This window comes from Hibiscus syriacus, unplaced genomic scaffold (genome assembly GCF_006381635.1).
Source record: "Hibiscus syriacus cultivar Baekdansim isolate YM2019G1 unplaced genomic scaffold, ASM638163v2 tig00110987_pilon, whole genome shotgun sequence".
Taxonomy (NCBI): Eukaryota; Viridiplantae; Streptophyta; class Magnoliopsida; order Malvales; family Malvaceae; genus Hibiscus; species Hibiscus syriacus.
In genome coordinates this window covers 611,975-638,257 of record NW_024062941.1, presented here as the reverse complement: position 1 = coordinate 638,257, position 26,283 = coordinate 611,975, and the positions used below count along the sequence as shown (strand labels likewise).

The 26,283-nt window shown below is 30.7% G+C and overlaps 2 protein-coding genes across 2 annotated transcripts; one reads left to right on the top strand and one right to left on the bottom strand.

Annotated features, from left to right (window-relative positions):
* Window positions 1–8,428: 8,428 nt before the first annotated feature.
* Window positions 8,429–10,838, bottom strand: LOC120148771 (50S ribosomal protein L33-like). The gene is made up of 2 exons (XM_039161794.1): window positions 10,751–10,838; window positions 8,429–8,702 (listed from the first exon to the last, which is right to left on the bottom strand). The coding sequence occupies exon 2, from the start codon at window positions 8,698–8,700 to the stop codon at window positions 8,524–8,526; it is 177 nt and encodes a 58-aa protein (XP_039017725.1). The 5' UTR covers window positions 8,701–8,702; window positions 10,751–10,838; the 3' UTR covers window positions 8,429–8,523.
* On the top strand, window positions 10,502–14,168 carry LOC120148778 (NADH dehydrogenase [ubiquinone] 1 alpha subcomplex subunit 8-B-like). Its single transcript, XM_039161800.1, has 3 exons — window positions 10,502–10,514; window positions 11,790–12,114; window positions 14,035–14,168. Exons 1-3 carry the CDS (start codon window positions 10,502–10,504, stop codon window positions 14,165–14,167), a joined length of 471 nt encoding a protein of 156 aa, XP_039017731.1. The 3' UTR covers window position 14,168.
* The last annotated feature ends 12,115 nt before the right edge of the window (window positions 14,169–26,283 follow it).

Sequence of the window (26,283 nt, the reverse complement as noted above, 5' to 3'; positions counted from 1 at the left end):
ATGTGTTGGCATGTAAATAGACTCGTATAGTACTTAAGCTCAGGTCAAGTTGTATGTTTTGAACTTAATGATGAGACATGGTTTTTTATGTTAATAAAAGTTTAAATTTACTATGATTTTTATAAATGTACAAGTTTTGAAAAGTCAATGTGACACCTCAGATTCGTATTCGGGTCGAATACGGGTTGGGGATGTTATATGTTATATGAGATGAGACAAATGGTTATATACACATGTGAAATGTGATAGACGAAAAGACACATGTGATTATGAGAGAAATGACAATAGTACATGTTTATATGGAATATAATATTAATGCCCATGTTATGTAATATGAGAGCTCTAGGTATAGTTGGCATGCCAAGAGTCGAGGGTTTCATAGGTTTTTCGGGACATATTCATAGGTCCTTCGGGACAAATCTCATATGCCACTCAGTGGGACTTATACGAGCTATGATGACATCAGATGTGCACAACCTCTATGTACTCGAATACCTTAAGTTCTCTGTATATACATGGGCCTATAAATAATATAAAAGGTGTGTATTGCATTATATGTTATAGTATTAGTATTGTTTATACTGAATCATACGAAATAAAATGAAATTCTGAAAATTATGTTGCATGCTCATATTCATAAGAAATGCATTATTATAAGTTTATGTCTCACTAAGTCTATAACTTAGCATGCAAGTGATTTACACGTAGGTATAGAAAAGCAAGAAGACTAGTCTTAGGAGCAGCAGAGCAGTATATCACAACTTGAAGATCAGATCGGAAGCATCTTACACAATATGTTTGTTTATGTAAAGTATGTGTTGACATGTAAATATAGTCGTATAGTACGTACGCTCTGATCAAGTCTGTAATGTTTTGAATTTAATAATGTAAATATAGTTTTTGTGTTAATAAAAGTTTAAATTTACTATGGTTTTTTATAAATGTAAGTGCTTTGAAAAGTCAATGTGACACCTCGGATTCGTATCTGGGTCGAGTACGGGTTGGGGGTGTTACAATATATTTCAAAAATGATTTTTTTGAAAAAAAAATAAAAAAAATTATGCGATATAAAAAAACTCCAGACGAAAATGAGTGTCTACAATTTCAAATTACAATTTGTATTACTTTTGAAAAATGTTATAAGTTTTGTCAATAACAAAAAAAATATTGTTAGAAAGTATTTTTGAAAAAATGATTTTAAAAAGTGCAATTATTTATATTTATATATATATATATATAATAAGCTACTAGTCTTATTAAAAAGAGAAAATATTTGTTGGCACGTTGAATTAAAATTATTACGAAATAATAATTTAAATACTTATTTTGATTAAAAAACGATATGTGTACTTACAGGAAAAAATACATAGTTTGAGAGCTAACTTTAGTTTTAAAGTAACATATGTACACAAATAGTTCACCGACTATAGAACGATACTTTGTTGAGTTTCTCGATTATTAAAAGTTACAAAATTATCTCTCAACTATAGGGTATTGCTTTGTTGAATCCATTGATTATTAAAAGTTATAAAATGATCACTAGACTATTCATATGTTTCAAACTCGTCCTTTTTTGTTAAGAAAATTAACAGCATTCTGAGTTGGATGTTAACCTGTTGAATGAGATATGATAAAATGTAATCCCAAAATTTGAAATGACAATCATATCCCAGTCAGCATGTTAACGTCCAACTCAAACGATCGTTAATTTTTAACAGAAAATTGTGAGTTTCAAACATATGAATAGTTGGGTGATCATTTTGTAACTTTTAATAGGGACTCAACAAAGTAATATCCTATAGTCGTATGATCATTTTATAACTTTCAATAGTCGGAGACTCAACAAAGCAGCTCATTATAATCAGAGGACCATTTGTGTACTTTACCCAAAATTATTAAAAGTTACACTTTTTATTAAATATAATATTAATATAAATCACTATGGTAATTACCTTTTCTCAATATATATCACTAGGGTAATTACCTTTTTTCTTAGGTTTTCTTTTTTAGTGTTGCTTACTCTTCTTTCCATCCATGGTTTTCAGAACCGTATCGGTTAGCGAACCGGCCATGTTATCGGTTTACCGGTCAAATCGGTTTGACCGGTCAAAAGAACCGGACGACGTCATAATTATTTAAAAAATTAAATAAAAATACCAAAAATATTTAATAAAAAATAATTTTTTATATCACAAATCATATTCAAAGCAAGTCATAACATATATAAGTTAAAAACCATAAAATCAAGTGAAACAAAATGATTCAAATTAACTACAACATAATATTTAAGATAAAACATATTAAATAATAAAATATATTATATAACTATAATTAAAAAATAAATTTGGGGCTAAAAAAATCATAACAAAATGATAGTGTTTGGTTTAATTTTTTTTAGAAAACAATCCCACATAGCTAAGAAACATAGAAGAGCATCCCAAAAGTATAAAGAGTAAAAATATGAGAACAAAACAATCTCACATGGCTAAGAAACATAGAAGAGCATCACAACTAACTTCTATAAATAATAGAGGTAATTTGGCATTCAAAATCATGGAGCCTTTTGGTGAGCATTGAGTGAACTATTCTTTCACTTCAATCAAGCTCGAATTTTAGGTTTTAATCGAGCTTCTAAATTTTTTATGAGTTCAAGCCTTTTTGAGTTCAAGTTTCAATATTATATTTCGAGTTTGAGTTGAACTTGATAATTTTTAGTTCGTGAGTTTGAGTCGAGTTGAGCTTACTTTTAAAGTTATCAAGTTCGAGTCGAGCTCAGCAATAGTCGAGTTCGACTTGACACGTTTAACAAACGACGTCATTTGGTTTAATTTTTTTAAAAAAAACAAAATTGGCGGTTTTTTCTGGTTTTCAGACGTAGCAGTTCAACCGGTGTAGATTGAACTGGACTAGGCAACGGTTCCCAGTTGAACCGGTTGAACCGGCCGGTCCGGTCCGATTTTCAAAACACGGTTTCCATCTTTGTTTGGCAAATGACGGTATTTTTTATCGATATTTCTTGGTTTTTTTAATATTATATTTTTTCTTTATTTTTAAATTTCTAATAATTACTTTTTTATGATATACTTTAATTTATTTTGACATTTTTTTTTTCTTTTTTTATAGGATGTTTGGTTGTTCTTTTTATTTATTTTTTGGGTTAAATTTGGCGTCACCTCGACTGAACAAGATGATATTTATTTGTTATCATGTTTATCTTTCCTAATTTAACTCTCAAATTCAATTTGGATACACTATTTACTTGAAAATTCATTATTGAAAATTCATTAATTAGTCACATGGTTAAGAATGTTATGTTGTCCCATCTTATATGAGTTTGATTCTTGACATTTACTTTTAAAATATAATTTTTTATTAGTTAAAAAATATTAATTGAAAAATCATACACTATCGACTTTAGTCATTAGGTCTAAACTTGTAGGCAAAAAGTCGCACAGCATAAGAAAAAAAAACTAAGTTTACATAACATAAAGGAAAATTTACATAACATAAATTATTCATTTTCCTAAAACTATTAATATATAAACTAACAAAAAACAGTATCATGGACTAATTTACCTCAGTGGTTAAAAAATAGTTATTATTGTCATATGTCATAGCTTTTAGCACCAACGACTGTAAAGGAGATTGGACATTCATTGTCAAATGATTGAGAATATTTAAAACATATATTACTTTGTAATTAGCTTAACTTAATAAAAAAAATTGAAAACAATAAAATTTCTTTGTAAACTCGAATCATTTCTTCTTCTTTTTTCTCTAAACTATTGCTCGTTTCTTTATTTTTCATCTTTGATTAGTAGATGACGGTATCTTAGTGTTGATTATTGTCGTTCGTAATTTTTATTTTTCTTTTGTTTCTAGTAACTCTGTTTTTATCACACTATTTTTCTATCTTTACGATACGTTATCTCTATCTTTTGATACGCTTTTTGGGTTTACTTTTTAATCGTTTGGTCGTTCTTGTCATTTATTTTTTAAGAGTTGAATTTGACATTGACGTGACTAATCAAGATGATTCCCATTTATTATCCCGTTAATATTTTTGTTTTGGACTCTCGAATTTGATGTGAATACGAAACCTTCATTCCTAGATAGTTTCTCATGATAATTGACTTTGATTTTTGTTTGTCAGTGGTCTTTCAATAGTTAAATATTATGTTATGTTCGTTTGCCGTAGTAGTTAGATATATTCATATTTACTTATTGATAGAGTTTTTTTAAATGGGGTTTTCACTTTTTCCTTATATGATGCTTATATAATCTTTAATGACTTATTTTTTGTGTTAATGGTTATATGAGAATATCCTACTTATTAGTTTAGTTTATAGATCTAATTGTAAACACTCATTGTAATCTTGAACTTTTTTCTTTCATAATAGAATTAATTGCTTCTATTTCTGTAAAAAAAATATTTTGTAATCATTGAATATATGTATTTTTTATTCTTTTTTATCAATTTTTATTTTTTTATTGATCTAGGGTGATTACAAGTAGTAGTATTTATTCTAAATATTCTCCACCTTCTGACATTGAGCACTCAAATACTCTATTATTGTTGGTGCTTAAACTTGAGAGCTCTATGTATAATAAATCATCCCTTTAACAACTGAGATCGTTTAATTCGTGCGAACAATTTTTATTTAAGAGGAGGGAAAAGAAAAACTTATTCTTAATGGGTATTGATTATTAAACCGACCATCTAAAAACGAAAAAATGTGTTAACTAAAAACTTTTAACTATTTACCCTAAAATTCGATGAGTTCTATTTTTTTATTTTAAAATGTCAAATATAATATATCTAAAACACTTTTGATTGAAAATTCATACGCATTAACTGAGGTAGGTTCAATTCAAATAAATGTTTTATATTTCGTTGCCAAATAATTGGTAAAAGAAACATAACTGGTCTTTGCGTGCTATTATTGACTTAGACTCGACGATATAAAAAATATTAAAATTAAATATATATATATATATATTGTATTAGGGTTTGTTTGTAATTGATTTTATGAAAAATAATTTACATAAAATAAATTACATAAAAATTGTTTTACGTAAAATAAATTATATTTTTTTGAAAATAATTTACAGAAACTATTTTACGATGTTTTAATGATATTATGTAAATCATTTTCTAATAATTGTTTGTGTAGTCTTTCCATTGACTGTTAAGTTCATTGAATCCATATTAATTGTATTTATACCTTTTAGAAAACATGTATTATTAAATTGACTTAGCACCAATTTTATTGACTTAAATTAATTCGGTTCATGAATTTTTCCAATAAAAAGAAAATATTTTCTATAGCATATCTTTATTTTTTTCTGATTTAAATTTTATATATTTAGTTAATTAAAATAAAATTGAATTCAAATATAATAAATCATTAACTTTATAAATAAAATACGGAACCAAGCTTAGATGAAAATGTTATTCTTTTAAAAGAATTTAGATCTGAACAATTATACAGAAGGATGAATTTACATGGGAGGTGGGAAGAGTAAATGAACCCCGATTTTGATGATTTAATTAGCTTTAGGTCATTAATATTTTTAAAATCATTACAATTAAGTTATTTTCCCTCCCGAAATTTACTGGTTTAATTACAGATAAGGACCCTTTTAGTTTTAAAATAAAATTTTGACTTCTAATTTTTCTGGTTTAATTACTCTTTAAGACCCTTCAAATTTAAAATTAGTGAATTAAATCATGACTCCTTTAAATTTTATGGTTTATTCAATTTTAAAGATCTTATTTATTTTAGAATTAAACAACTTACCCCTTATAGTTTAATCATGGCTTCATCAGCTCAAATATTATCTTGTAATTATCTCATATTATTTAAAGAAAAGGGTAAAGTACACAAATGATCCTCTGATTATAGGATACTGCTTTTTTGATTCCCCTAGCTATTAAAAGTTACAAAAGGACACCTCAACTATGGAGAGTTACTTTATTGAGTCCCTCGATTATTACGAGTTACAAAATGATCACTCGACTGTTCATTATGTTCCAAACTCGTCATTTTCCGCTAAAAAAAATAATGGTCATCAGAGTTGGACGCTAATATGCTAACTGAGATATGATATTCGTTTGAGATTATGAGATCATATTTTATCATATCTCAGTCGGTGGGGTTAACGTCCAGCTCAGAACGACGTTAATTTTTTAACGGGGAAGGACTAGTTTGAAACATAATGAATAGTCAGATGACTATTTTGTAACTTTTAATAGTCGAGGGACTCAACCAAGTAACTCTCTATAGTAAAGGGATCATGATGTAACTTTTAATAGTTGGGGGACTCAACAAAATAATATCATATAGTTAGGGGACCATTTATGTACTTTATCCTTTAAAAAATATATAACATAATTTAAATACACATTGTGAAGTCAAAGTCTTGAAGAGGTGGGAAGACGGCATTAAAGATGAATTCTTCAACAATAAATTATAGATAAATAAATGACCGGAGATATTATAGACCAAGACTCTCATCTTTCTTCCGGTGACTGTTATTATCAATGGTGGAAGTAACTAAAATATCTATTATTTCAACCATACCAACATGACACAAATCAAGTCATCGAGTTTATGCATTGATTGAAGATTTCCATTAAAGCAAACAATGTATGCGATAATGTGCGAAGAATGTCAAATGTATGCAATAAATTAATTGTAGACGTCGGATCTCAACCGATTTAAAAAAGTAACTTTTGAAAGTGTTATATAAATTTTAATGTTTTTTAAGATTATAGTTTAAAATTTAATTATTTGAGATTATTGTTAAAAAGTGAGTTTAAAAAGATAAAATATACATTTTAGATATTATGTTATAAATTAAAAATATAACATTTAAATTATATTCACACTTATTATTAATAATATGGATATATAAAATATATCAACTTAAACTATAAAACAATATAAAAGAAATATTGTAAGATAACTTATTAATAATATTTTTATATAAGAAATTTTTTATTAAGGAAAAATGTATTATCAATACTTTTTAACATTTGAATATTAAAATAATATTTTGATTATTCCGATTAACCACAATCACTCATTTAAAATTTAAAATAAAATAATTTAAATAATATATTTATCCTTTTAATCATTCAAAAATAAAAATATATATTATAAATAAATTTAAAGAATATTATTATTATATATGAAATATATCTATTTAAATTATAATAAAAATAAAAATACATTTTATAATAACTCACGATTAATATTTTAATATATAAGTCATAAATTTTATTTACTTTTAAGTAATTAAAATAAATGCACGAACCAAGTGGCCTCTGTAGTAAATGAATTGTTTATTCTTTGAGAACCCGGGTTCGAGCACCATAGATGCCGAGGGTGTGAGCATTCAATGTCGAGAGGTTGAGAGTTATCTTGAACATGTACTTCTTTGCACTTACCTCAGATTAATAAAAAAGTAATTAAAATAAATTGTTAAGCAATAAATTATTTTTTAAGGATATTAGTAAAATTATTGAAATAAATGTAAATACATACTTAAATTGAATTTTAAAATTCTTTTCCAAGGCAAATAAGTGAAGCATTAGTAAGGGTAAAAATATAAATTTGCTTTTAAAGTAAAGTTGAAAATGAAAAAAATTAGAAATCTTAGCTTTTGCAATATGTTTGAAATCCCCGTTTTCACAACACTTTTCTTTTTAATTTTTATCCGTTTGGCATACTTTTAGACAGTATTACCAAACACACCCTTCATCGAATTTGTTGTTATTTCCAAAGAAGAATTGATCAGCTACCGAGCGTGGATGACCGGGAACCTCTCTCGGATATTGTTAACACAATACGAGTCTAAAACAAAACCAGCTAATACAAGATTTTAAAAAAAAAAGACAAATCGATTGTAATAAAAAAATTATTAAAATCACAACTTTTTAAAGTAATCTTAGTAACATTTCAGGTTGAAACAAAAAATATTACGACAAAAAATATTACGTTTTTTTATAATTATTATGACTGCAACCTAAACATTACCGACAAGATATTTTTTATTGTAACCGAAATTATTATTAATTGTATGACATTTTAAATTAGATAAGATAATGTTTTAGATTAAAACCCACAACAAATTGACCTTAAGTTAGGTTATCGCACACCAAAACTATCCCGGGATTTAGTTTTCTGAACCGACCCTGACCCCACTGAGCATACCGATATAACATAATCGATTGTTTGAGTACATGAAATGAGAAAAATTGGTGCCTGATGCAAGAGTTTAGAGTTTAAGGTCTAAGGATGTCAACAATATGGTTTTTATATAGGAATAATTGCCTTGATCAGTTATTTAAATAAAGCACTTGATACATGATGCAGGCTTAAACAGATGTAACTAAACAAAAACAGTCTTCTATTCTGTTTCGAATATTTTGGCGTCATCTATGCAAAAAACAGTATGTACTGCATACGTATAGAAAGACTGGACGAGAACAGAAAAGCTGGAACACAACAGGTTCCCTTATTTCATCTTTTGTTCTGTGAAAAGAACATGGCGATTTACCCGGGGATCATACTTGCGGAACTCGAGTTTCTCAGCCACTTTCTTAGCACTTTTCCTCTTCACATAAAAGAATCCGGTCCCAGCAGCCGATACAAGACGGATAAACATAAAAGTCTTTTTCTTCTTGTCACCCATTTCTAAATGTATGCGGGAAAACACGATCGAATCAGTAGAGATGAAAGCTCTTTTTAAAATATAAACGGTCTTTAAAAAGCCAGAACAAAAAATTGATCCTACCATTCTGTATATACATATGAATAACCGTCAACACAGTTTTAGATGCACGCAATTTAAACAAGCATCAAGCGAGTGAGCAACCGTCAACAGTCCAAATACATACCATGAGCACCAAATAGGTCCAAAGATGACTTATAAAGCAATAGAAACCATTATATACTACAGCACTCGGAATGTATAATTAGTCTCTATGGGCTCGATGGCCCCACATGGCCAACAAATCCAGTTAATTTGTGCCAGACCTGGACAATCTCTTTCACCGAGCTCAGCTCAGGTTCAATGACTAATATATTCATAAACAATGAAGTTTATTAACTTAGAAACCTTGCAGGAAAGGGGGAGGCAGTGAGATTCTGACGTCTTTACCTCATTAATATCTTAATTCTTCTTTCTTCAATATCTATAGTATTACCTCATAATGAAGGGTCAAAATGCAACGTACAATACTCGGTAAATTTTTCCCAACAGAGCCCTCAGTTCCTCATGTGTTCCTTGACTGCCGATAATCATTGATTCTTATGCCAATTTTTTAGTTTCCTAGACAAGGATTGTCACTGATCGATGCACAATTAAATCACACATTCTACTTTCTTGAGCGATTTATCTTGTACGAAGCTTCAACTCATCAAAGGGATGTTGATACCTTAAACCTAATTAAGTGAGAGCTTCAATCTCATAGGTTTTGGAATAATTATTTCTCATTGCATTAACAAGAAATTAGCTCTCTTAAATAGGTTTATAATGTTTATACTAAGAAATTACGAAAAATAGGAAAGACTACTAATTCATAGGGATATTAATACTTTAAATGGATTCTTTAAAGAAGAAACCTTATTTAACTAATATTCTATTTAAGCTAAGTTCCAGCTAATTTCTTCACTTGCCATGGTCTTCCACTAAACACGTCTGCAACATATATATAATTAAGATAATAAACTCTAAAGAGTGATCGAATTTACCTACAAAACTTGCAAATTTACCCTTTTATTTTATTGACAAAATGAAAATTCCTATTGATCCCATGTTTGATGTTGAATACTAAAGTATGGAGAAGTGTATCATCCCTTTCTTACTAGTAAAGGCACGACTAATGGAAAGAGTTAAAAGTAAAAGAGATCAAAAAAGAACTTCAATAGGGCAGTCTTTGCACCTATCGCCTTATAAAAGATGCACTTCTAGGCACACCAGGCGTGCACACAATCAAATGAATCTCACCCGGAAGGGTCTAAGGTGCTTTTGCTGCAAGGTTCTTAGGCACAATTCCTTGACAATACCGACTCTCAGAGAAAAAGTCATAATCGATAATCACCCTATTGCTAATGAATTACCATTTTGCAAGTTTACAACTAATTACAAGCTTCAGCAAATTAAGTCTCGAATGCAAAGGACATTGCTCGATAATCAGGCCTTTACTTCATTATATCCACCCCCACCCCCACCCCCAGCAACTTAAGTGATAGTAAATGCCGACGGGTGACGTCCTGCTCATTTCAGAACAAAAATGGGATAACCTATCACCAGCTCTTCGGATTTATCGGTATAGCCTAAACGTGGTAAGTTCGGATTTATCGGTATAGCCTAAACGTGGTAAGAAAGCAAGGGACGTTGCTTGAAATTCAGGGTTTTCTTTATTTTCTCCAAAATCACCCTAACTAAGTAGATTATTGATGCCAAATATCTTATCCATTGCATAAGAAAAATGGGCTTCGGAAGTAAATTCAATTAGAAAAACTTCCTTTGCAACAATGAAACAGAAAAGAAAAGTGAAACCTTTTTCCTGAGTTCAAACGCTTGACATGTCCAGGCTAAAATCAATTCGAACATCTCTAAAAATTTGCAGTAAATTCAACACTTCTCCATAACAAAACCATAAGAAACATATTTAAAAAAAACTAAGCAAAGAAGTAGCTTTAGCATTAAATCAGACAAAAAAAACATATTAACTTACCGCTAAAGTGTCTCGGGAAACGGCTGTTTTGATGTTTGGCTGAAGAGAAAAAGAAGAGAAAGAGCAAAGAAACAGAAGAATGCGAAGGTTTTGGGGGGCTAAAAGAAGGAGTTAATTGCATCATATGTCTCCAAATTATTACCTTTATTTTAAATTAGTTCTTAAATTTTTGAATATTTTAATTTTATCCTCTATTTACGACTTACATTCAAAATTTGTCCTTAAACTTTTGAAAATTATAATTTAATCCCTATAAAATGACTCTTTCTAAATTGATCCAAAATTTTTAAATATTCTAATTTTATCCCCACATTCATCCAAATATGTAATTAATTTCAACCATAGTTTAACATAAATTTTGTTTTTTTAATGTATAATAATATAACTTGGCCTAACATTTTTACTAGCAAGAGATGTGATTAGTATATACATATGGTTTGGGATGAAATTGGAATGTTAAAAAAATTTAGGGTCCAAATTAGAATGAAAGCAATAGTTTATGGATGAAATTGAAATGTTTAAAAATTTGAGGACTAATTTAGAATTATAATCATATTTTTGGATGAAATTGAAACATTTAAAATTTTAAGAACCAATTTAAAATAAGTATTATATTTTGAGGACATGTGATGCCTATAAGAAGTTAAGAAAAAAAGAATTTAAGGGTAAACTATGCCAATTATCCCCTATATTTTTGATCTGACCGACTTTGGTCACTAATTTAAAAATTAAAGGGAAATGATCCTTATCGATTTATTCGATTTAATCCCTAATGTTATCGATTTTGCTCGATTAATCCCTCAACTTTTAACTCTTGTTCAATTTTACTCCCTCAACCATGTTACGGACTTAAACAAATAGACTTAAACAAAAGGGGTTAACTGAAATTAATAACAGAGGGACATTTACCTTGAATTTTTAAATTGATAACTAAAATCAGTCAACCCTAAATAAAAGGGATTATTCACATAGTTTACCTAAATTTGATGACGAAAATACCATTCAAAAAATGGAATTACGAACCTGGCATCTGTTTAAGAAATATGGGTCAATTACCCCATCTCTCTCTCTCTCTCTCTCTCTCTCTCTCTCTCTCTCACGCACGCATCTTTTAGGGATTTCATTATCGGTGCAGAAAGAAACGATCTTTATTCAGAGTTCGGCGGCGGAGAATGGGCGACGAAAGTGGTGGATGCGGTGGGGGAACCGATCCCGACATCATCTGTGTTGATGTCAGCCGCGAAGCACATTGAAATCAAATGTATGTCCGAAAACGTGGAGTTCATCAAGTGTAAGAAGAAAGATCCGAACCCTGAGAAATGTCTCGACAAGGGCCGCCAAGCTACTCGATGTGCACTTGGAGTGTAAGCTTTTTAATTCTCAGTTTCTTTGTTGAGTCTATAGCTTAATTGTTTCGTGTTAGATAATGTTAGAATTGGGAAGGAATTAAACTGGAATATGATGATAATTATCATTAGGGTTTCAAATTTCTTCAATAGAAATGTAGCATTGTTAGAGAATTTGGAATTGGTTTTCCTTTTCGGAGGTTTTATGCTATGAAAGTGTGGCTAAAAGTACAGGGATCAGTGCTTTTTCCCCAAAACTATCGATTTCCGACATATAGTTGGATGTTGTTACTGGCATATGATCATCCAAATACATGAAAAAGCATTTTAAAAATTGAGCATATTCGAATCCGAACTCACACCCGAATACAGGAAACGTAGGTCTAATCTCTTCGGGTGTGGAAATGAGCATCACTGATTTTGATCAATCATCTAAAATGTGCTGCTTTGCCGAATTTAACATTGGTGTCATGTTGATCGATCTGAATTTGTTTTACGATTAGCATTTTAAAACAAGTCCATGTTGGGCTCTGCATGATTAAGCAAAATAGATTCAAATTTAGCCAAGCCCTAGAATCGGATGTTTGTTCTTCCTATTTATGTTAGTTTGAATCTGATTTCGATCTACTACTTACAGAAAAACAACAAAGTTGTATTAGTTGTTGGTCTCTTCTTTGTCTTTGATTGTTACAATGGGGCTTCTCAGTTTGTAGGATACTACCAGCTATTTGCCACTTTCTCTTACTATTGATATCTGCACTTTGTAGCTTAAAAATAGAAAGCAAAATATTTTGCAGTTCTTATTCTATGCCACTTGAACTCGAGTGTGAGCATCGGATATGTGCATTGTTCATATTTTCTTTTATGATTTTTCAATGTATTTGGAGTAACTTTGGAGGGCTATATCTTTGTACCATAGTTACATAAATCGCTCATTTGGCCACGATCTACGTACTGAACGTTGCGATCCAAAACGCCGCGTTCGGATCGTTTCAAAATCGCGATTCGGTACATCGTAGTTTTGCAGCAGGGATAAGAGGAGATGCAATCAGAAAAATAAAGTGATTGGGGGTTTGAGAGAAAAAATCAGAGGAGAATAAGAGGGAGAGGGGAAACCGTTTCAAAACAGCTGCTCGTCGGGGCTGATGATCGATGATCGAAGCCTTTTGGGTTTCCTTCTTAGGTGATGGAAGAGAAGAGGGTTCGAAGTTGCTCGGGTCTGAGGCTGTGAAGACTTTCGGCCATGCGGGTGTGAGGAGTAGAGGATGAAGAAGAGAAGAGGTTCAAAACGGCGCAGGGGAAAGGGATTAGGTTTAGCATAAATTATGATCTATTTTTAGGTTAAATTTTAAAGGCTTTAGATAGTTTGGTTAAACACTGCCGTTTAATTGGGGTTCAGGGTGGTCCATTTTTGTTCGCGTGGGTTTATTCCTAAAGGAGCCATGCTCATTTTTTATTCAATTTATTTTAGTCCTTAAATCGGATTTATGCATATTAGATTTTGAGTTTTGAATTATTTTGTTCCTAAAGGAGCCATGCATAATTGATCTCTATCTAAGAAACTGGTACATCGTACCAATTTATATGGTACATTGTACCGGAGCGATCCGAAAGAAGTCTACCCCCCTCGTACCGAATTTTAGGGACCTAGCGAATTGAGATCCCGTTCCACATTCCCGTACCGAGCGTACCGCGATCCATGTGACTATGCTTTGTACCTTCGTACGAATATGCATCAAACATAGGTATACTTTTAGACAATGGGTGCTTCAAGAAAAATGAAGATTCAAACATGGTTTTACGTTCTTTTTTTCCTGCTAGCAATGGGAAACTACCTTTTCCATATTTGAAAATGAAACTGGCTACAATGTGTCACTATAATGATTTTGTATTTTAATTTTAGCTGAGTTATGGAATGTTGGACTGAGTGTGGTGCAGGCTAAAAGATCTGTATCAGAGATGCAAAGACCCCATGGAAGCTTATGTGGGATGCATGTATTACCATACAAATGAGTTTGATTTGTGTCGCAAAGAGCAGCAAGCCTTTGAGAAAGCTTGCCCTTTGGATTGACTTTGGTTTTCGGCTTTCGGCTTTCGGCTTTCGGCACTTGTCGAACAATCTTGCCTTCCATGCTTGAATAATTAATAAGCTAGGTCCAGTTTGCATCGAACAGAAACTGTCCCACTCAATGCATTCAGCATTGTCTCCTTTTTGTATGGATAAGAGACTGGATTTGTAAAACATAATTCATGATGAGTTATTCATTCATGCGCTTTTCCCTTCTCTTTATAAATGTTCAAAGTTGGTTTTATACTTCAATTTTAATATATTTAGTAAAATTAATGTATCGATAATGTCATAAATGACCTTTAAAATTTATCAATTTTTTCAATAATATATGTACTTATGTGTTTTGATGTCATAAATAAGGATGATGAAAATATTTGAATTTGATGAGTTTTGATTCTATTTGATACAGTAGGGTTTTATCTTTTAGAATTGGATTTCTTTACAAACAATATGGAGGTTGAGTTTAGGGGTGTCCCACTCTCCATTTCACTGTTGGTCCAATGAATGTAGTTCTGTGGACTCAAGTCAAATTGGTTATGTTCATGTTGTAACCATCCTCCATTCGTGTTAAACATGTTATCTTCTCTGATAGATTAAGCTAGAAGGTTCCATCTCTGATAGGGGATAATGGACTATCAAAAAAACTTTGGAATCGAGTGTCAAGTAATCTTTAACCCATATTCTCTTTCTATGTAGCTTTTAGTAATGCTTATGTCAGAAACCCTAAGGTAACGTTTGAATATGTTGGTTTCTCTTTCTCTGACTTCACGTTTTCTTGTATACATTAATGTTCAATAAATGCATTGTTATATCCCATGGATTCTCTACTATGTTGTTTACGTCGATTGTTTACTAGTTGTTTAAACCCTAAGGTAACGTTTGAATATGTTGGTTTCTCTTTCTCTGACTTCACGTTTTCTTGTATACATTAATGTTCAATAAATGCATTGTTATATCCCATGGATTCTCTACTATGTTGTTTACGTCGATTGTTTTACTAGTTGTTTCTTTCTCTAGATATCTTCATCCTCTTCTTCTCCTCCTAGTATTCAAAGAGTTTTCATGAATTACTGTGGAAGAAGTAAATCAATATGGTATCAGAGCATTTTTAGAAGACAATGTTCGATGATTTTAGTGATCCAGAAGTGGCCACAATGTCTTATAACAATTTTTCATATAGTGGTGGTGGATATGTTGCTTCTAATATCAGTTTCTTCCAAAATATCGACAAACATTTCACAAATAAAAAGGATATCATTATTCTTGATAATAACATTTTCTATTGAGGAAACAACATATTTTATTGTTTATTCTTAATTATCGTCTTAAAAATTTTCTTAAATTTTTTTTTTCACATTGACCTTTTTTTTAACGATGTCGTTAAAATTAAAAATGTAAAATATGAACTTTTTGTTTCTCATACTTAGGTTGTAATAATTCCTACTTGGTATAGACATAAACCAGATCCGGGATATGATCAAATACTTGTGCTAATTAATCATATAGAGATAAAATAATAAAAGACACAAATGGTAGAACAAAGGGAGAAGACAAATGGAAGAAGAAATCATGATTTCTCTTTCCCGGAATAGTAGGTATGTGATATAATGGGAAGAAAATATAATTAATAAGTTACTTTTTTTAAAATTTAGAAACAAACAAATATTATAGCTTTGTAGACCAGTTGGTAATAAAATATTAATATCTAATTGACCTGCGTCAATGCCACACCGCTACACATCCACTTTACTGTTACAAACCAAAGCAAATATGGAGCGGCAGTCGGGAACGACGAGTATGTGGCCCCAGAAGTTGGCCATGTACGTGGGATTCAAGCGCATTTTGTCACCGCACCTCCGGTTCAGGGAAGCTCCGTCACTGCACCTACGACACAGGGAAGTTCAACTACCGCACTGACGGTTCAGGGAAGTTCAACCACTGCCCCGCGGTTAAGGGAAGTTCTTCCACTACACCCGGTTTCGATGGGATCCTCTCACATGTGAGTTATTACAAAAATTAAATTAAACTATAATTATCAATAAAAAAATTCATTACATTAACTTAACATGTGAGTTATGCAAATATAAAAACAATAAAGTTGATAAGCAATTTAATAACACAAAATTTATTTTAATTTATAATAAGAATATAATGTTATTTTATCCTGGACATCAGTTAAATTTTAAAAAATACACAAAATATTGTTATAAGAAAGAGCACACAAAAGTTTCACTAAATAAAAATATGTTTAATGATAATTGAGTCCCTCAAACTTTTGGTAAAAAATAATTAGTATAGCCCTTGAATGATTTTTGCACTAAAAAAAGTAATCTAACCCTTTGAAGGAAGAAATTAGACGTTGACTCTCATGACACTTACATGACAATTCATAAATTTATATGACAGTCTACAATATTGATGTGATAGTTTCGATATTGATGTGATAGTTTCGATATTATTGTGATAATATATGATAGACGATGATGTGGTGGATGAGCTTAATTGACTTTTTGACTAAGTTTGATGGCATAATTGTTTCTTAGAAAGTTTAAGGACTTATTTAATTTTTTTTAAATTATTTAAATTAAAAATATAAAATATAAACAATTATTAAGGTATTCAATACATTAAATACAAAAATATTACAAAATTAAATTATTAAAAAATTCAATTTAAGGACTATATTGAGTATAAAAAATGTTCAGGGACCATATTGATCTTAATTTTTTTCTTTTATAAAAGTTTGAGAGTTTCAGATACCATTAAATAAAAAAATTATTGTTAGAATAATTTGAATTTGTGTAAGTTAAGTTAAAAATCTAGATCTCATGTTTCCATACGTTTCAAATTTCTAAAACAATTTTAATGAAAATACTGAAAACATTTTTTATGTTTTTCATATTTTTCATTTATTTTTATTTTTATTCTCCAGAAATTATTTTTCAATTTTACAACCAAGCATATTTTCTTCAATGTTTTCTATTTTTCTAAGAAAATGAAAATAGCTTATATTTTCTAAAACCAAACGGACCTTAAGATTACTTGGATGCATAATTTACCAAATTATCCTTGTGATATATGTTCTTTTTAACAAGTTAAACTTTAATATTAAGAGAAAATAACTTGAGTGACCGAAAATGCCTTATAATATACGATTTTAACCAACTTTTTTGGATTTGTAAAAATAACCAACGAATTCGCAACGAGATTTCAAATCCGCAACACGAACTCTAATTTCGCAACACAGTTTCCAAATTCGCAAGACAAAATTTGAAATTCACAATACAGAATTTAGAATTCGCAACACCCAAATGTTAAGGTTTTCATTGGGACCCATGTCTATTTTCACAATGCGAATTTCTATTTTCGCAATGCGAATTCTCTTTTCTCCTTATCCTCTCCTGCTTCAATGAATCAACCAAAGGAACACAAACATCCATCTGCTAAGGTTCCAAAAGGGAACCCATATCATAGTGCAACTTCCGGTGAAATGGCCATATATCGTGCGAACAGTCTCATCCTTAAGAAGGTGAGCTTGTTGTTCTTTTGCTAAACTCCATCTCTAGATTTTCTTTCTTTCGAATCGTTCACTTCCATTCTATCTCTCGTCATATCGTTGAATATTTTTATTTCCACTTTTTATCTGTTTGCTAGGCGGGTGTCCAAGTGGAGGATCCAGTGCAACAGGTTTTCAACGGGCAAGAGGTGGAAGTGTGGATTGCTCATCCCTTGATTTTGCTTCTTCATCTCCAAAACATGTAAATGTTGCGAAAGATGAACTGGATATGACAAACACTAGCCCCGTGACAGATACATCGAATTTATTTGGAGCTTTAAGTATGACGCCAAATGTTTTGGGTTATTCTGATATTGGAAAAATGGATATTAGGAACTCCTCTCCCTCAGGTGTTAACGAAATGGATATTGGGAACTCCATTTCTTCATCTCCAGAACCCATAGAAGTTGTGAGGAAAGGTTGAATGTTCACACCTGATCCACCATCTGCACTTCCTACATTCACTCCCGGAAATTGAAACAGGAGATACAAGGGGTGGAGAGGGGGGAAGAGAGAGTCTTTGGCTTTGAAGCATGAGAGGATAAGGGGGAAAAGAGGAGCTTGCGAAAAGAGAATTCGCATTGCGAAAATAGACATGGGTCCCAACGAAAACCTTAACTTTAGGATATGTGTGAGAGTTGTGATTAAAAAGAAATTCGCGTTGTGAATTTTAAATTCTGTGTTGCGAATTCGTTGGTTATTTTCGTAAATCCCAAGTTAGTTAAAATCGTATATTATAAGGCATTTTCGGCCACTCAAGTTGTTTTTTCTAATATTAAATCAAGTTAAACTTTAATATTAAATTATAAATATTTGAATGAAAATTTATAAAAATATTTTAATTGTTACACTATCTAAGTTTAAAGAAAAACGTTTAACATATAATTAATATAATTAGTATATCAAACTTATTTTCTAAATAATTTTCATATATATGATATTTATTTATATAAAATATAGTATAATACGAAAAACAATAATGTGGTCTCAAGTGGACAAATATATTATTTTTCAATGTACAAGATCTATTTTTAATAACTTAATTAGATATTGTTTTAAATAAATATATTTTTTACGATAATAATATTTTCACTTCATAAAATTATAAAATGATTAATATATTAAATATTAAAAATATAAAATAATTTTAACTACTCAAATCTATTAATATTTTACTAAATTAAACTCTTTGTATTTCATTACTATTCAATTTATAATTTTGAAGAAAGCATGAAGAATAAAATTAAAAATGATCTATATGAAAAGAATTCATTATTTTAGGGGTATTTGTGTCCAAAGTGATGGGAATTGTTCAGTACCTAAGAATTTAGAGGCAATGACATTCCCACTATTTTAACTAGAATATACTACTATTGGTTATAAATTATTACCTAGTAATGATATTTTTCGCGAACCAAATATGGTAATACAATTCCGGAAAAGATTATTCCCTTGGTAATGATCTCTTCTGTGTACCAAACAACCCCTAACTATTTGAGCTAGAAGGTTCTTATTGAACCATGTTTTATAATATTTTGATACAACAAATTAAGGCAAAATGTTTTTGGACTTAAATTGAATTTGTTCAAAGTTTTTCAAAAGTTTTCAAAGATAATTCAAAGTCCATTAAAATTTAATTTGAGCACAAAAATGTTTTTTTGGGTACATAGTACCGATATTGTTCTTACAGTATCGATAATGTACGAACATTATCAATATTGTTCACGTAGTACCGATACCAAAGGTAAGAGAAGTATCGATACTTTAAAGGTATTATCGATACTACCAGTGTTTTCCAAATAGCTCAAATTCCAGAATGCAAAATAGGTATCGATACTCAAAGGAGTATGGATACTACTTTACAAAGTAGTATTGATATCATGAGCATAGTATCGATACTGGTCAAGGCCAACGACTAGTTTATTTAAATATTATAAAACAAGTATCGATACTCATTAAAGGAGTATTGATACTCCCTGTCTTGAGCAATTTTATTTTGCATAACAAATATCCCCAACAGCTAGAAATATCCACAAACTTATTCCAACATATAAAAACTAGTTGAGGACATTTCAAGAAGGGTTATAACACCTATCCAAGAATTCAAACACAAGAGAAGAGTTTTTCAATCCTATTTTCCTTTCTCTTGTAAATATTTTTGTTCTTGTGAGCTTAACTTTGTAAACACCTACCTTATAAGGGTTTTATTGTTTACATTCTTTTATCCTTTGTAAAGGGGTTTTGGTTCTAGTTTAACCAAGTGAAAAACTAGGGAGTTGTAAATGTTATCTCTTTATCCTTGAAAAAGAAAGAACAAATTAGTGAATTTATTGGAAAATCTTAAGAGAGGAGCTTAGGTAGTGGATGTAGACTTATTTGAGAAGTCGAACCACTATAAATCCTTGTGCAAAATTGTCTATATTTTCTTTCTCCTTACTCCCTAAACACAATTGACCAATTCACCCCTCTTGGCATAATTTTCGGTTGATCAATTCGAGCTTAATCTACAATCCTAACAATTGGTATCAGAGCTTGACTCATTAGAAGGTTTAACAATCTTGAGATGATCTTTGGAGAAGCTCTACTGATTCCCGACACAACCGAGAAAATGGCTTCAACCTCTGGTTCCTACTATATTAAAGACTCTCAACCTGTAAACAAGCCATCTTATTTTAATGAAGCAAATTATGCCTATTGGAAGAATAGAATGATGCTCTTTATTCAAGCCAATGATCTAGGAGCTTGGAACTCAATCATGAAGGGATACTCCATTCCAACAAATGATTTGGATGAGTGGAGTGATGGAGAGAAAAAGAAGTTCCCACTCAATTCAAAGGCTATGTATATTTTAGTTTGTGCATTAGGCCTAAATGAATATGTAAGAGTCTCCTCTTGTTCTAATTCCAAGGAGATTTAGGACAAGCTTAAAGTTACTCATGAAGGAACCAACGATGCGAGGAAAACCAAAATTAGTCTTCTCAACCATAGCTATGAGAATTTCAAGATGAAACAGGATGAAGACATCAAAGGTATGACAGATAGATTTTCTATGATTATCAACGGTCTCAAGGGATTTGAAGAAGTTATCCCTAATGAGAAACTAGTAAGGAAGATGATTTATATTCTCTTCCAAAGTCTTGGCAATCAAAGAAGACGCGATCATCGAAGCTAAGAACCTAAAGACTCTCACTTTTGACGAGATTATTGTTTCTTGTGGAACCATTTTTTATAATATTTTGATATACCAAATTATGGAAAATATGTTTTTGGACTTGAATTGAATTTGTTCAAAAGTTTTCAAAAATAATTCAAAGTCCATTAGCTTAGAATTTGAGCAAAAATAGTTTTTCACGTACGTATTACCGATACTGTTCTTACAATATCGATACTATATGAACAATATTGATGATGTTCATGTGGTACCGATACCAAAGGTAAGAGAAGGATCGATACTCTCAAGTTAGTATCGATACTACCAGCTTGCTCAAATTCCAGAATACAAAATAGGTATCGATACCCAAAGGGGTACTGATACTACTTTACATAGTAGTATCAATGCCATAGGCTTAGTATCAATACCGTCAGGCCCAATGACTAGTAACAACTAGTTTAACTTAAATATTACAAAGGTAGTACCATACTCCTTGTAGGAGTACCGATACCTTCTATTTTGGCCAACTTTATTTTACAGAGAATACATCCCCAAACGGCTAGAAATCATACCCAACGACTAGAAATGGCCAAAACCATATTCCAACTTATAAATACAAGTTTAAGACACTTGAATAAGGGTTAGAACACCTATCCAAGAAATCAAACAAAAAAAGAAGAGTTTTCATTCCTATTTTACTTTCTCTTGTAAATATTTTGTTCTTGTGAACTTCAATTTGTAAACACCTACATTTTTAAAGGTTTTCTTGCTTACTCATTTTATTCTTTTTGTAAAAGGGTTTTGGTTCTATCTTAGCCAAGTGAATAGATAGGGAGTTATAAAGGTTACTCTTGATCCTTAAAAAAGAAAGAAAAAATTAGTGTATTTGTTGAAAAATCCTAAGTGATGAGCTTATATAGTAGATGCAAACTTTGGTTGAGAAAGTCGAACCATTATAAATCGTTATGCAATATTTTTCTATCCCTTTAAATCTCCTTACTCCCTAAAAATTCTCAAAAAGCTAATTCACCCCCTGGGCAAATTTTTTTCGGTTGTCAATTTGAGCTTTAAAAATCCCAAAAATTGGTATCAGAGCTTGACTCATTAGAAGGTTTAACAAGCTTGAGATGATCCTCGAAGAAGCTTTGTCGATTCCCGATGCAATCGACAAGAAAATGGCTTCGACCTCCAGCTCTTACTACATTGAAGACTCTCAACCAGTCAACAAGTCATCTTACTTTGATGGACCAAATTATGTCTATTAAAAGAATATAATGATGCTCTTTATTCAGGCCAATGATCTAGGAGCTTGGAACTCAATCATGGAGGGATATTCCATTCCACTCGGTGAAATGGATGATTGGAGTGATGGAGAGAAGAAGTTCCAACTCAATGCTAAGGCTATGTATATTCTATTTTATGCATTAGGCCCGGATGAATATGAAAGAGTCTCCTCTTGTTCCAATGCCAATGAGATATGAGATAAGCTCAAAGTCACTCATGAAGGAACCGATGAAGTGAGAGAAACCAATATTAGTCTTTTCAATCATAGCTATGAGAATTTCAAGATGAAATCAGATGAAGACATCAAAGTTATGAAAAATAGATTTTTCTTGATTATCAACGGTCTCAAGGGAATTGGAGAAGTAATCCCTAATGAGAAGCTAGTGAGGAAGATGATCTACTATCTTCCAAAGTATTGTCAATCGAAGAAGACTACGGTTATCGAAGCTAAGAACCTCAAGTTACTCACTCTTGATGAGCTTATCGATTCTCTTCTCACTCATGATTTGATGGTAAAGGAAGAACAAGATGATGAAAAGAATAACAAAAAGAGTGAGGTAGGCATTGCCTTTAAATCCACCAATGAGAGCAATCAAGATACAAATGAAGAGGTGGATGAAGACAATGATGAAGAAGAAGAGATGGCTAAGATCTTCAAAAGATTCAAGAGATTCATAACTTCTAAGGAAGTGAAGCATGAATCGAGAAAGAAGAAGAGTCCCCCGATGTGCTTCAATTATAAAAAAAATGGGGCATGTCAAGTATGATTGTCCCCTTCTAAATAAGAAGGGATCAATCAAGAAAAAGGCATTTATGACAGCTTGGAGTGATGAAGATGACTCCAATGATGAATATGAAGTAGCCAACCTATGCCTTATGGATATCAATGAAGATTCAATGGTAACTTCTAACTCTAGTGAATTAAATTCTTATTCATTTGATGAGTTACAAGTTGCCTATGATGAGTTGTATTTGGAATTTTAGACCATGAATTCCAAATATAAGAAATTAATTTCAAAACTTAAAGTTGGAAATGATTTGGTTTTGAAAGCAAAAGTTGATTTTGAAAAACAAAATGAATTTTTGAAAAATGATTTAGAGCTTTTAAAAGTCAAAATCAATGATTTATAAAAAGATATTTTTTATTTGAAAGTTAAGCTTGAGAGCTTAACAAAAGAAAATGAATTAATTTCTAAAAACAACTCATTATGTTTAAAAATGGAAAAATTCTCACATTGCCATTTTCATGGTCATTTGGAACATGCTTGTCCTATAAAGAAAAGAAAATCTTTTAAAATTAGACAAGTATGGGTTCCAAAAGGAACAAGGGGCATTGAAACTAACGTTCAAGGATCCAAAGTAATTTGGATACCAAAATCTACTTAAATGTCTCTTGTGGGTGTGTAATGGTGATTAAAGTGGGGATACTCAAATGCTCTAGTCACATTTGGAAAGGAATGAGTAACCTCTAAGCTTAAAAGCTTTTTGATTTTGCATAATTGGTTGCTCATTTAGTTTAAGCATGCATGAGTTTTGATCTTAAATGATTATGTTTTCTTTTTTATCTCATGTATGTTGAAAAGTGTATTATGATGAACATTTTAAAGTTTTAATGATTTTTCATAAATTTTAGTTCATCATAATGAATTTTGGTCAAAATTAGTTTTTAACGCAAAAAATATCTCTCTAACAATTGATATCAATTTTTCAAATATTTTACCTATTCAAATTTTAATTTTTGACCTTAATTTTAAATGTTTATGCATGCGACTTATTTCAAATGATATCTCTCTAACAATTGATATTAATTTTTCAAATGCATAACATTTTTGGATAACTTTATGCATATGCACTTAATTTCAATAATTGATATTGCATAAATTATTTTAAACTTGGATATATTAAATTTCATGTGCTACTAACATGTTTGTTATTCTTTGTTGAAATTCGATTTTGTTTAAGTGTCAAGCTTTTAAAGTCAAATTATTTGTTTGGAATGCACTTTTTGAGGGGGAGCTTTTGATTTTTCAAATGATTTTATAAAAAAAATTACCATTTACTCTCCATTGTTATTTTTTAACTTTAAAGTTGAATTACTTTTTATCATAACAAAAAGGGTGATAAGTATAGTTTGAAAAATTTAGTTTCACAAATGAAAAAGGGGGAGCTTTTAACATTTTCTAAAATATCTCTTTTTCATTAAATGTTTTATTAAGGGGGAGTTTTACCAAAAATAATTTTTCAAATGTTTTGTTATATCAAAAAAGGGGAGACTGTTGAACCATGTTTTGTAATATTTTGATATAACAAATTATGGCCAAATGTTTTTGGACTTAAATTGAATTTGTTCAAAAGTTTTCAAAAATAATTCAAAGTCCATTAACTTAGAATTTGAGCAAAAACAGTTTTTCACGTACGTAGTATTGATATTGTTCTTATAGTATCGATATTATATGAATAATACCGATATTGTTCATGATGTACCGGTACCAAAGGTAAGATAAGTATCAATACTCTCAAGGTAGTATCGATACTACCAGCTTGCTCAAATTCCAGAATGCAAAATAGGTACCAATACCCAAAGGGTATCGATACTACTTTACATAGTAGTATTGATACTGTCAGGCCCAATGGCTAGTAACAACTAGTTTTACTTAAGTATTACAAAGGTAGTATCGATACTCCCTGTAGGAGTACTGATACCCTCTGTTCTGGGTAGCTTTATTTTGTAGAGAAAACATCCCCAAACGGCTAGAAATAATCCCCAACGGCTAGAAACGGACCCAACTTATAAATATAAGTTTAAGACATTTAAAGAAGGGTTAGAACACCTATCCAAGAAATCAAACACAAGAGAAGAGTTTTTCATTCCTATTTTACTTTCTCTTGTAAATATTTTGTTCTTGTGAGCTTCAATTTGTAAACACTTACCTTTTTAAAGGTTTTCTTGTTTACTCATTTTATTCCTTTTGTAAAGGGGTTTTGGATATATCTTAGCTAAGTAAAAAGATAGGGATTTGTAAAGGTTACTATTGATCCTTGAAAAATAAAGAACAAATTAGTGGATTTGTTAGAAAATCCTAAGTGAGAAGCTTAGGTAGTGGATGTAGACTTTGTTTGAAAAAAGTATAACCACTATAAATCATTGTGCAATATTTCTCTATCCCTTTAAATCTCCTTACTCCCTAAAAATTCTCAAAAAGCTAATTCACCCCTATTAGCAAATTATTTTTGGTCATCAATTTGATCTTCAAAAATCCCAAAAGTTTTCTTCTCACTCATGAGTTGATGGTAAAGTAAGAAAAAGATGATGAAGAAAAGAAAACCAAGAAGAAGGAGGTATGCGTTTTCTTCAAATCTACCAATTAAATTGATCAAGATTCAAGTGAAGAGGTGGATGAATATGATGATGAAAAAGAAGAGATGGTCAAGCTCTTTAAAAGATTCAAGAGATTCATGTCTTCTAAGGAAGTGAAGCATGATTCAAGGAAAAAGAAGGGTCCACCGATGTGCTTCGAATGTCAAATAACGGGGCATGTCAAGTATGACTGTCTCCTCCTAAATAAGAAAGGATCAACTAAGAAAGAGGATTTTGTTGCGGCTTGGAGTGAAGAAGATGACTCCAATGATGAAGAAGTAGCCAACATTTGCCTTATGGCCATTAAAGAAGATTCAATGGTACCTTCTAACTCAAATGAATTAAATTCATATTCTTTTGATGAGTTACAAGATGCTTATAATGAGTTGTATTTGGAATTTGAGACCATGAATTCCAAATATAAGAAATTAATTTCAAAATTTAGAGTTTAAAATGATTTGATTTTGTAAGAAAAAATTGATTTTGAAAAACATAATAAAACTTTGAAAATTGATATAGAGCTTTCAAAAATCAAAATCAATGATTTAGAAAAATATTGATTTGAAAGTTAAGATTGAAAGCTTAACAAAAGAAAAAGAATTAATTTCTAAAAACAACTCATTATGTTTAAAAATGGCAAAATGCTCACATTTCCATTTTCATGGTTATTTGGAACATACTTGTCATTTAAAGAAAGGAAAACATTTTAAAATTAAAAAAGTATAGGTTCAAAAGGAACAAGGGGCATTGAAACTAACGTTCTAGGA

Excerpts from the sequence above, each read along its gene's own strand:
- LOC120148771 (XM_039161794.1), bottom strand. The coding sequence starts at position 8,700 with ATGGGTGACAAGAAGAAAAAGACTTTTATGTTTATCCGTCTTGTATCG.
- LOC120148778 (XM_039161800.1), top strand. Across the intron at positions 12,115-14,034 it reads ACTCGATGTGCACTTGGAGT|GCTAAAAGATCTGTATCAGA; the intron begins GTAAGCTTTTTA and ends AGTGTGGTGCAG.